Raw genomic sequence first — 13,095 nt, forward strand, 5'->3', positions numbered from 1 at the left:
TTTTGAGCACTTATAGATGTGGTGTATCGAATTAACTTTAAAATCAAAGATTGTACTGGTAATAAATAAAAACTGGAAACTCACCTAATATTACTTCTATGCCGAGAATGAGTAAAATTTTTGACGATGTATTTCGGGAAGATGTCTCTTTCTTTCCTTGGGTCTTGAAGTTGCGATAGTCACATACAGACTTTTTCCTTACATAGTTGATGTATAACAAATAGAAACAGAAAGTGCGCTCACTCTTCTCGTTCAACACGCTAGAAATAGGGCAAACTTTTCCCCTGCGCCAAACAAGCGAACTACAGTGTTACTGTTACATCCAAACGAGCTCTGTCTAGAAGAACAAGTTAAAGAGCATGTGATTTAATGCATATTTCCACGATTCTGTGGTTAATACTCATACATTTTGTAGTACTATGAATTTTTGTACCAAACAGAGAATGCACTTAAACTCGTACATATTTCCACTACAATTGTCGTTTTATTTTCGTAAGATTATAAGGAAGATTTAGTATAAACAACAATTAGTTGTAATCTCAATTGTTTTGTTTGTATATATATATATGTATATATATATATATATATATATATAAACACTTTCACGTCCGACAATTATGCCCTGAAACTTAGAGAAGGCGAATGATTAATGAAAGTGAATTACTCCGAAAGAATCGGTGGAATAAGTATGTGCGCGGAAACGACAAAACTCACGGACATTGTGTTACGTGTAATTCAACAAGATACATTCTTGTTTTGTTCAAAAATGTAAATCTGGATATGAAAATTCAGTAAAAAATAACACATAATAAAAAGAAGAAAAAAACAACTCCGGCACATTTTTTTCGTAAAATGAGAAACAGCATTTCTTTGGAAATACAGAAAAAAACTCATAATTTGTGAGCGATGTCAATTTTGATGAAAAAGTTACTTTATTATTATTATTATTATTATTAGTAGTAGTAGTAGTAGTAGTAGTAGTAGTAGTAGTAGTAGTCGTATTATAAACGGGAAGAAAGAAATTACGCGAAATAAATAGAATTTAGTAACAGGTATTTATCACACTTATTTCAACATTGACCATCACATCTCTCAGTTCTTCGCAAAACTAGGAAATAAATTACCTGTGAAAGTGACAGTTCGTTGTGAAACTGAATCTAAACGAAGTCGCGTACTACTTGCGGAGGCTAGCGAACCTAACTCCCCTGTTATAAATTTGTCAAACAGAGATCACGATGCCATATGTCCAGTGGTGCTGTCCAGGCGGTTCGCACCGGTTCCTTAGAACCAGTTGTTAAAATATTTCGCAGAACCGTTTGTTATACTTAGACATAAACACACACACACACATAGCAAAGAGTGAAAGAAAGAAGCCAAACAAATTATGTGCTTGAACGTGGCAGAACCCATATCGAACGCAAACGCAAATCGAAAATAACTCATTTTCGCAAATCGAATATAAACCATGCAGATCGTTTGTTCATCGTTTGATCACGATTATTCTCATAAAGTTTTCGTTTGTTCGCGATTTATAAACAACTTATATCACAAAAAATTAAAAGGCCAGTGCCAACTTCACGTAGCAGAACCCATTTTTAGAAATTCAAAATAAACCATGCAGATCATTTGTTCACGATTATTCACATAAAATTTTTGTTTGGTTACGATTTATGGACAACTTATGTCATAAACGAAATTGGCAGTGCCAACTTTACGTAGCAGAACCCATTTTCGGAAATCTAAAGTAAACCATAGAGATAAGATTTTTAAATCCTTTGTATTTCTGCTAGCATAGCAAGAGTATGTATTGAAAATTTCAACTGGAAGGGAGAGCTTGTAGAATACACATTTTTCGCAGTCAAAAACAATGGACCTATTTGAAGAACATTACTTTGCTCTGTACATACCAGAAGATTAATGGAGGGCGGGGGGAACGGTAAATTTAAGTATCTTTGTTCTTAGAAATTCTTACAGTTATAAACATATAATCTCTCATATCAAAGTATAAGCGTTTATTAATCTCAAATGCTCAGATATCAAGAATGAGAACTGGAATCATGAGTGAAATAGTGAGCGATATTTATATTTGAAACACACAAACATCACTTTCAACAATTCTCGATCGATTGTTGTATGTCAGTCTTTCCAATACTTTTGACAACCATCTAGCTTAGACAGTTCGTTTCCAAGATATTTGCAGTGCTGAATAATTTTAGTCACACCACCTTGTATTAGTATGTTGTGTGCGGTCGCTATATGATACAAGAGAATTTTATCTTTATATCTATTTACCTATCCGTCTACTATATCTCTCACAAGGGAACATTCCGATTTGGTGAATTCAATTGCTAAAAATGATTGCTAGCAGTGGATTCAGCACCAAAAGAAACAGAGAAAGAGAGGGTGTTTAGTGGCAGACCGTATACAGGGTGGGAGATAAGCAAGGGCAAAGTGTAAAGATAGAACATAGAAAATGTCTAGAAATGCTATGTTAATTTTGAAACGAGTAGAGGGATTGAAGTCAAGTGTTGAATATAAGGAATGCATGTAAAGCTTCACTGAATAGACGTATTGTGAATCATGGGGGACATCTGAAAAGCAGCCATGTTGGAATTAGCGCAAGAAGAATATACGGGAAAGGGATCATGCGACACATGGCTCTTGACGCACACCGTCTATTGAAATCAATAGTGGCCAATATAGTTGAATTGCAACTGTTACGGAGCATAAGAATGATTGTGTTGTTCATACAAAAATGGAGACAAAGTGGGCACATTTGAAACACGATAAAGATGGACATTCGAGTTCGTCACAGCTGTCTCCGATATTGAAATTGAAGCATAGCCGACAGGTGTCATGAATGCGTCAGGTGCTCTTTGCATATATCCAGTTTTGTAGAAAGCATATCATAGCTTGGAACCTTTGTGCTGTAAACTGGAAGTGGGTGAGTGAGTGCAAGTTAATGAAGTTGTCTCGTGGTCATGTTTTAAAGTCAGAAGACAGAAAAACTGTGTCTGTTATATATTTTATGAAATTTTTATACGGGCGGGAGAACACATCCAACGGTGTTATGAGTGACGTGCAACCATCAGGGATAAGGAATCGGGTAAGTTCAACATTGTCCGGTTTCTGCACCAACTGTTCATCTTTATTGGTTCTTCATGAATCACGAGGAGCAGCAGTTTTATCTACTGTGTAGAAGGCCAGAAAATATTAGTCATGAACTCTTTCAGGTTGTCCTTGGTCAAATTTGCACTTTTACCAGCATATGAACGAATATTGGGCGGACCGGAACTTCTATTGGCTGAAAAGTGGTCTCATTCACGCTATCTTTACGACAGTATTGCTACATTGCCATAGCGTGGAATGCCTCCTCTTACAGAGGTCTCAAACTGTATTGACAGAGGTATCATACATTATTGATTTCAATAGACTGTGTGTGTCAAGAACCATATGTCACATGACTCCCGTATATTCTTCTTGCGCTAATTCCAACATGTCGGCTTTTCAGATGTTCCCCATGATTCACATTACGTCTATTCAGTGAAGCTTTACATGCATTCCTCTTGTCAATTCCAGTACATAGTTACAAACTTTTTTTTTTTTTAATTTGTAAGAATAATCATAATCATAGGTATTCTACCCTTACTGGCAAGTCACTTGCAACAGCTGAGAAGCTTCCAAGCTCCACGATCCTCCGCTAACCTCTTCGTCTTCACGTATAATCTTTCTGTTTTTATATCATCCATTAATTGTAGTCTCCTTCGCCTCCTCCCTCTGTTTTCCGCCACCATATCCTCTAGGACGTCCCTCATGATACAATTTATTCTTAGGCAATGTCCCAACCAGTTTCTCCTTCTCTTCTTAACAATATCTAAAAGAGTTCTTTTCTGTCCCACCATTTCTAACACCCCCTCATTCGTTTAACGCTCGACCCAACTAATTCTTTCCATTCTTTTCCACACCCACATTTCGAAGTTTTCCAGTCGTTTTTCATCACCTTCATGTGATGTCCACGTTTCCACCCCATACAGTACAACACTCCACACGAAGCATTTTATGAGTCTTTTTCTCAACTCTCTATTCAAGGTTCCACAAAACAGACTTTTCTCCCTCCTAAAGGCTTCTTTCGCCATTCCTATCCTTGCTTTTATTTCACGTTCGCACTTCATATCATTAAGAATACTACCCAGACATCGAAAACTATTCACTTGTTCTATTTTCTCCCCTCCCACTTTTATATTTGACACAGACCTCTTCGTTCCAATCACCATGGCTTTTGTCTTTCTATAATTTATTTTCATTCCATATTTTTCAAAGCCCATTCTGAGGTTTTCTAACATTTTATTGATTTTCTTTTCAGATTCTGCAACAAGCGCCATATCGTCTGCAAATCTTATGCGTCTAATCATTCTACCTCCTACCGAAATACCGTCATCATCATATAGACTCTTTTTTACTATCTCTTCTAGATGAACATTAAATAGTGTTGGCGAGAGGCAGCAACCTTGTCGGACTCCCCTTCCAATTGCATTCTCTTCCGTCAGTTCTTTCCCTATCGTAACACTTACTTGTCGGTTCATGTATAAGTTTCTTATGAGTCTTCGATCTTTCCATTCCAACCCTATCTTCTTTAGAACTCCCAACAACAATTCCCAATTCACGCGGTCAAAAGCCTTTTCTAGATCAATAAATACAACATACACCTCTTTCCCTTTTTCTATAAATCTTTTACCGATCGACCTTAATAATCCAATGCATTTCTTTTGCCCTTACCTCTTCTGAACCCCAACTGCTCCTCCTCAGCATCTTTATTTGTTCTTCCATATAACCTTCTGTTCAGTATTCGGAGCAAAATTTTAGCTGCATGAGATATAAGACTAATAGTTCTATAATCCTCAGATCTCTTTGGGTTCGATTTCTTAGCCATTGGTATCATGGTCGTCTTCAGGAAGTCTTTTGGCCACTCACCTGTTTCATATATTTCATTGCATAGGCGGAACAATTCTTTCTTTCCCTTGTCTCCCATATTTTTAATGAATTCGATTGGTATATTATGTATTCCGGTTGTTTTTCTATTCCTAATCTCGGATATAGCCTTTTCTAACTCTTCCCTAAGAATACTAAATCCTTTATCATCCTCGCCTACTTTATTTCCTACTTCAACATTTAGGCTACACGGTATATCCTCACTCTCATATAAGTCTTCAACGTATTCTTTCTGTCTTCCTATGATCTTATTCCTCTCTTTGACTACCTTTCCATTCTTATTTTGTACTTCCATCGTAATACCCCCTTGTTTCCTCTGAAATTCCATAGATTTCACCTCCTTGTACATTTCCTCATATTTCCCAACTCTTTCTAATTCTTCTATGTCCTCGCATTTTCTTTTGTAAAACTCTTCCCTTGCTCTGTCTGTTTCTCTTCGTAATTCATTATTTAACTTTCTGTACATCTTTCAGCTCTCTTCTATATCAGCCTGTTTTCACGCCTTTCTTTTCCTCATTTTCTGCAACATCTCTTCTGTAACCCATGGTTTCTTAGCCGTTTTGTGTTCGCCATAACCTACTGCTTCTTCTGCACCCTGCTGTAAGCAAAGTTTAATATGCTCCTAGCGTGCGTTACTACCTGGGCCTATTCTTTCCTCGTTTGAATATTTTTCTTCGAATTTTTCAATGAAAAGATTTCTTATTTCCACATTTTTCAACTTTTCAGTATTCAACACTTGTTGCCTACTTTTCTTCTGCCTACATTTTTCAGTTGAATATCTACTTCGGCCAGCACAAGATTATGATCAGAGAAAATGTAAATCAAGGCTACACGATCTATCCCTACTCTCGTATAAGTCTTCAACGTATTATTTCCATCTTCCTATGACCTAATTTCCCTCGCTGACTATCTTCCCATTCTTATTCTGTACTGTCATCATAATACCCCATTCCGTATAAGAATAATCCGTATTCCGTGTAAGAATAAAGAAAATGTAAATCAACTGTAATTTGTATAATTCCTTTCTCCATGCTATATAATAATAATACGCAAATACCATTCTTCGAAGATTTCGTGGTAACGTAGACCTTGTTCATAATTTCACCTACATTAGTTTATATTACGTTTATCATCATTATTTGCAATTAATGTTATTGTGCAAGTATTAAGGAAGGTGTATTTAAGATATACAGTATAATTCAGGAACTAAATACAGTATAATTATTTGTAATAAATGTTAACATATGATTGCAATCATATACACCACTAATTGTACAAATTCGAGTAAACTTAGTTCATCAGATTTACAAGAGGTCTGTTGTGTTAATCGTCAGCGATCTAAGAGAAAATCAGTATATAAATAGTACAACGATGGAGGGAAACGAACTTCTTGAAATATGTGGCCGTAAACTTACTCATTCTTGACATAGAAAGAATACGAGGTAAATATCCAATTATTTAACAATACTTAGTTTAGTCCTCTCTCAAAGATAATGGCTGAATGTTATTTACTAGCAGGTTTAGTACGTTAATCGAATAACTATATATATGTAATTAAATCTATGCTATCCATACTCCTTAATTTTCGGTCACATTTCTGTGACCTTAACTGCATTATCAGGGGAAGAGAATTATTAGGGATATCATTTAAATTCTCGTTCTTTTTCACATTTCTGAATGTTATCAGTTTTTGTTTTGTTTTAACGCGTAAAAGCATCAGTATTCAATTAAGTAAACCTCCGAACATTTGCGGCCAGTCGTAAATACATTAACCTGTCAAATTGTGTGCATACGTTTTATCTTTTTGGCAAACTGTTTCCAGAATAGAACTGCAATGTTATATATTAGAACGTGTATAATCAGGGTGCAGTTGGCGAGTGAAATTCCGTGTGTTTAACATATCTGAATGGTGAATTCGTAGCAAAGATGAAACTGGTTATTTATAAATCCAGAGCTTTCATTTGATCATCTATTTTTCTTACAACAAAGCAGCCTGATAAGGTGTAACTGCTCTTCTGCCTTTTTCCTCATGGGCACATTCTTTTCTTTCAGTACCCATTTGCTGGATCAAGTTCAGAACGATTTTTTCAATAAACTTTCATTAGAACATACTAGAATAGAAACCCATCTAAGTATTAACATACATAATTTTACTGGATCTCCCGTAATAGTTATTCTGAACGATAAATATTCCATTTCCTTGTGTGTAGAACAAAATTAATGCAGCGATATTTTAAGAAAGTTTTTTATTTATTTTTATTTTTATTTATTTATTTATTTTGTTTATAAATGAATCCACAGGACTGTCTGGTCAAAAGTTTTGTCTGAAACCTGTACGAAAAATATCAGTAGTTAGAAATAATGTATGAAAATTATCTAGCATTGTTGTAAAACCCTAATGTTGTTTGAACTTACAGCACCATTGTTATCTTTTGTTTCTTACACATTGAAGATGGCATGGGGAGAGAAAAAAGATCGTGTTGTAGTTTTGGCCCTACACATGTGCGAACACCCTCTGACAACTATCTTATTGCAGAAACTAAACATATACAGAAATTCGTTTATCGCACCATACAGGGATATTATGAAACATCATCTGTCGAGGACAAGCTTCGCACTGGTGGATCTCGCTCTGTTAGGATACCAGGTGTGATTAAGGCAGTGAAGCCAAGAATCGCTCGAAATTTAGTCCGTAAGCAGAAACTCATGGCCCTGCAAAGGAACATGTCGCGATCATCAATGAAAAGGTTTATTAATGAAGACCTAGCATTGCATGCCTATCGCAGGAGGACAGGCCAGGAATTAAATCAGCGCGTGATGAGAACACGACGTGACTGATCAAAGTTGCTCCTACATCAGTACGCGGATAGCGAGCATCGATAAATTTTGTTCACAGATGAGAAAATTTTCACAGTTGAAGAACACCTGAATAGACAGAGGGATAGGATGTATGCTACAACCAGTGCTGCAGCATGTGAATAATTTCCCTGAGTCCAGGGAGGCCATCACCTTTCAACAGTGATGGTTTGGCTGGGTATGTCGTACTTGAGTTCCACTGACGCCCATTTTTGCCAAAAAGGTGTGAAAACTGAGGTCAGTGAGAACTTCTCGACAAGGTGGTGAAACCCCTAGGAACAACTGTGTTCGAAAATAAGCCTTGGGACTCAACACCAACGCACAAGGTGACGACGACGCAGGAATGGTTTCGTCGCTACAAAATTGCGTTCATCATCATCGAAAAATAGCCCTCGTCCAGTCCAGACTTAAATCCTCGTGACTACAGGATCTGCTCCTATTTGGAGATGTGTGCTCAGCCTCACATGGCTGCGGACCACTTGAAGTTTGTTATAGTGAAAGCAGTGACTGTCATAGACATGAATATGGTACGTGCTGCCATTGATGATTGGCCGCGTCGTTTACGAACCTGAGTCCAGACACAGGGACGACATTTTGAATCACTGCTGTACCCATTGGTTTGCCTACCCTTGTATACATTGATTTACACATTTCTTTCTCTTTCATTTTTATGGTCTGCTAAACGTGAGACAAAACTTTTGACCAGATTGTGTACTATATGAAACATGTTAAATATAACAGGATATAAATATTTTTCACTTTCCGATATTTATTTTCCCATCATAGAGGTAGATCCTTTCTCTACCTCTTTCCTATATGGTTTTCCCTGTAATTTTTAGCTTAACTGTTGGATTTACGTTTGTTTCGATATTCTGTATTACAGTCAGCATTATTGTACCTCACCAGATATACTTGGTGGAATGGTTTAGATATGTCCTTATGAAGTTGACTAATTCTTTTCATATAAATTACAAAGTTAGATGAAATTTGGTTTAAGCACATTTGAACCGTCAAGTTTTATCATCTGAATGTAAAAAGGTTATGATGGAGTAGTACAATTACCTTGTATTTTTTTTTTAATTGTAAGTTTCAATTTATATATCCCTTCCCACAGTATCTTTAAGACATATTTTCTTGCTTTTCTTTATAAATTTGCAGTAACTTTGATTCCTTCCTATGGGTGGCAAATGTTACCATATTACTTCAGTGTACTTTCTGTACCATCTCGTTCCCATGTTTAGGAATAATTGAGAGTATTTCTCGCGTCTGTATCTTCAGACTACGGTAATTTGATAGCGTTTTCAGTATTGTAGTAAATAGTGACATTATATGAATATAATCTAGAAAGGTACAAAATGTGTATGTTTCGGAATGTAGTTTTCAGTGATTTATAGTATCTTCCTCATTTTCAACTAGAACATTGGCACTTCTAATGTAGTAGTGTTTTCTGGTGGAATTCAGCAGCATTCGTGTTTCTGTACTTTTTTTTTTTTTTTTTTTTTTTTTTTTTTTTCAAATTTTCTCCTTACTTAATCCCTTCACGCCGAGGGACATATTTGTCCCATTTCTTTAAATTGTTCTAATATTGTACTGAATCATTTAAAATGTTTCAGTTTCCATGCATTGAATGCTAAAAATATGGAAACCATCTAAATGAGCTTGAATAAAAAATTAATATAAATTGATTTTTAATAGTTTTGTAATCAGCCTTTGGTTTTGTGTAATTTTTATTGGCTTCTTGTGGATTTATGAAGTATATATAGGAAACTCTACTATTGGCATACATAAACATTAGAATTTCTAACTATGCACAGCAATAAAAACTATATATATATATATATATATATATATATATATATATATATATATATATATATAACTTATCATAGGCAAAACTTATATATATAACTACTTCTGGTTGTTTGTTTACAAAACTGCTTTAGTGATCATTTGTCTCAAACCATAAGTGTTCAAGTTTCTTCGGAATCTACTTGTCAGCTTTAACCTAAAAAGCTCAAAAAATATTTTTGTCCTTACAATTATTATGGCCTTGAAGGGATTAAAGGTGTGATTGGTTTGTCTGATAATATTTTTCTCTCAAACCGTATATGTACAATAAAGAAATTATTTTCTCTTTCAGTTTCTCAGCAGTTGTGTACAAATGTGGCTGACCAACTTACTCGTTCAGCAGATGGACTTGTGCAGTTATATAAACGGCTATCTCTTGAATTAGATCTTCCTTCTGCCGAGAAAAGTGCAATGCTACAGACATTATGTTCCAGTGCTAATCAGGCTCAACAGACGTTACGGCTTGTGCATGGCCCAAATGCGGTGCCATCGGCGTTTCCATCGGATCCTGGATCCCTTGGAAGTTTCCTGTCGAAACGCGACATTCCTGCCATGGCATCTCTACCTGCTGGTTCAGGGGACCATGTCGGGAATCCGTTGATGATGCAGATGATGCAGCAGTACTCGGACATGCTCTTCTCTCTGGTGCAGCAGCGCATGTCGAATAACCAACCACCTCCTCCAATATTTTCTCCCAATACTCAGCCACCGACCCAACAAGGACCAAGCTAGGGCTGGCATTAATTGACCTGGGTTTATACGCGACGATTTTTTTTTTTTTTTTTCATAGCAGGTGAAGTAACTCAACACTGGTAAGAGGAAATTAATGAGAAGGAAATTAAATTGATTTTCGAAGCATTATGATTTTCCTGAATTTTTCAAGTACTGTTGGAGCATTTTTCTCGATTTTCTTAACTAAAATAGCACTAATTGTTTTTTAAAAAGTTTTTTAATACTGTTAATTACAAATAATTTTAAAGAAACTTTAAACACAAATTTGATTTTTTTATTTATAAGGTTTTTGAATTTGATTAAGTAAGCGTTAACCCCGATACAAATTATCTAACAATGCCAATCATGTAATGTTTTTTTTTTGAAAATGTACTGTTGCTCTGCGTGTTTTAGTGTGAGTGAGTTACTACACCTGTCTAAAACTTTTTTACAATTAAAATTCAAATCACTTTTGAAATTAGCAGAAATAATTAATAAATTGTGCCATGTATATTGAATTGTGAGCACAGTGAACTCACACAATTTTTATTCTTTTTTTGTGATCTACGGAAAAAGGGTTGCCTTCACTTCTACAGGGTGCATGAATAGTGACTGTTCTTGATTTGTTCTTTTTCGAATATTATGGTGGTCTTCTTTATAGGACGCTTTCTCGGGTGTTTCCATTTATTCATAAAATTGGTTATTATACTTCTTTTGCTTGCTAGTGGTAACACTTGTATGTAGCCGTGTTGAGCACAATACAAGCTTTCTTATCGCCATTTAGCAAACTAGTATGTCTCTTCAAATAATACTGTGTAGGCTGCACAAATCTCATTATATAAATGTAACTTCAGTGTTGAGCGTGTATATATAGTATTCATTTACTATAAACAGTTTCCTTGGTACTCCCAGGGTATTGAGATTGTCGCACATATTTTCCTCTTCAATTTTCTGAGTATTGCTTTTTCCCGAATTTCAAAAATATGTTATTTCCATGTTACTGTATATATCATACCGTATTCTTCCTTGTCTTTTGTATTTAATAAGTCATAGTATGCTCGTACTATAGAACTAAAAAAAGAAAAAGTAGTTGCACATTTTATGGTAGGAAGTCTTCTATACTGTCTGGGACTAAATACAAGTCTTTCACCTGTTTCTTATCTTGTTGCATTTAAAAATAATAAGCAGAATGAAATAGTGGAAGAGACAATTCTTGGTTGGGACTGAAAAACTTATTATTTTGGATAATGTTTAGTGAAATATACTAAAAGTCATACACAGTTGTCTTCCTGATAGTTTTTGATGTAATTAAGTGTCTTTTTGGTGTGTAAAAATTCCAATTTCTTTAAAAGGAGAAAAAAATATTCAAAAGTTGTAAACCCTTTAATAGTTCTTTAGTACTTTAATTTAATATGAACAAATTAAGAACAGGCAAAATAAGTTTCATGTTCCTTGTATATACCAGTATTATGTAAGTATACAGGGGTATAGTTCTCATCTTTAGGGGTAATACTAAAGTTAGGGAGAGAATTGCCTCTGTGTAGATATTTAGCTGGTGTTTTCAATGGAACACTATCTTTTGCCTAGTGCCAAATTCCATTGTATGCCTAAGTGTGCTATAGATTGTTTTCTTGTCAATTAAAATGTGAGGGACCCTGTTGAATTGAAAATGTTTAAAGAATTTAATTATGAACGTTGCTCCATTATGAATGTATCAGAATCTCATTTTTAGTGGGTCTTATTTAAATGATTAAGACTGTTACTTGTTTTAAAATAATCAGAACAGTATCTTCCGTAATTTAGGGGAGTTAATCTTTCACTTTTTAACCCCTAACATTGTAATTGTAAATAGCTTGCGTGGGTGTACCATATTGTATTATAAATATTCACTCAGTGGAGCTTTTCATTTTTCTTTTTTTTAAATTTCTTTCTGTTCGTAGAAGAGTGCTAGTTTTTATTATTATTTTTTTTATGTATTGTTCTGAGAAATTATCAAGGTATGAAAGATGTAAAACTATTGTAGCTGATATTTTTGCCTTGTATTTGTAAGAAAAGTTCCACTTGTTCGTACGGATCTTTACGTATGTATGCCTGTGATGAGTAGCCGCAATTCTGCATCAGTGCGTTTGTGTACGTATGTTTGTGTAATCAAAAACAGGGATCCACAACATTTGTTGGGTATCCTGTTTGAAAAAATGGGTAATAATAATAATAACAATCGTAATAATATGTTGTTTCTTTAATATTTAATCCTGTAACCTTAATTACTGTACTTAATCGTCTGTGTTTTCCGTGGAATTCTGATAAATTAGTTGGTCTTCATTGCGCTCTCTACCTTTTTGTTTATTTTGTAAACAACTCATTTACTACAAATAATACGATAATTTTTAAAAGTATGTTAAAATAAAATGCTGCTAACAATATGGATCCCAAGACCTTATAGGTATTTCTGATATGTGCAAATTACTATTTTTTTTTTTTTTTTTCACTATTATACTCTTATTTTCTGGAATTAAACTCATATATAATCATTTTGCTATTTTCTGAACAAAATATGTTTGAGTGGTATATAACATCATATACATTATTAATTACAGAAGAAAAGAATCTTACATTTTTGTCAGATTTATATTTTGTATTCACATCTTCAAACTCACACCACGTGGGTCACCAGTGAGAGCCACGAAAGGA

At 34.8% G+C, this 13,095-nt stretch overlaps 1 protein-coding gene across 7 annotated transcripts in view; it reads left to right on the forward strand.

Moving 5' to 3' along the window:
• Wdr62 (WD repeat domain 62) overlaps positions 1-12,631 on the forward strand; it is a 439,571-nt gene extending 426,940 nt beyond the window's left edge. For all 7 annotated transcript variants that reach the window (XM_081728141.1, XM_081728142.1, XM_081728146.1 and 4 more), the window contains one exon: positions 9,986-12,631. In XM_081728141.1, coding sequence (XP_081584267.1) covers positions 9,986-10,425 — 440 coding nt within the window. In that variant the 3' untranslated portion in view covers positions 10,426-12,631. The remainder of the gene's footprint in view (positions 1-9,985) is intronic.
• The last annotated feature ends 464 nt before the right edge of the window (positions 12,632-13,095 follow it).

Source organism: Thermobia domestica, chromosome 10, assembly GCF_964235325.1.
Source record: "Thermobia domestica chromosome 10, izTheDome1.hap1.1, whole genome shotgun sequence".
NCBI classification, from domain to species: Eukaryota; Metazoa; Arthropoda; class Insecta; order Zygentoma; family Lepismatidae; genus Thermobia; species Thermobia domestica.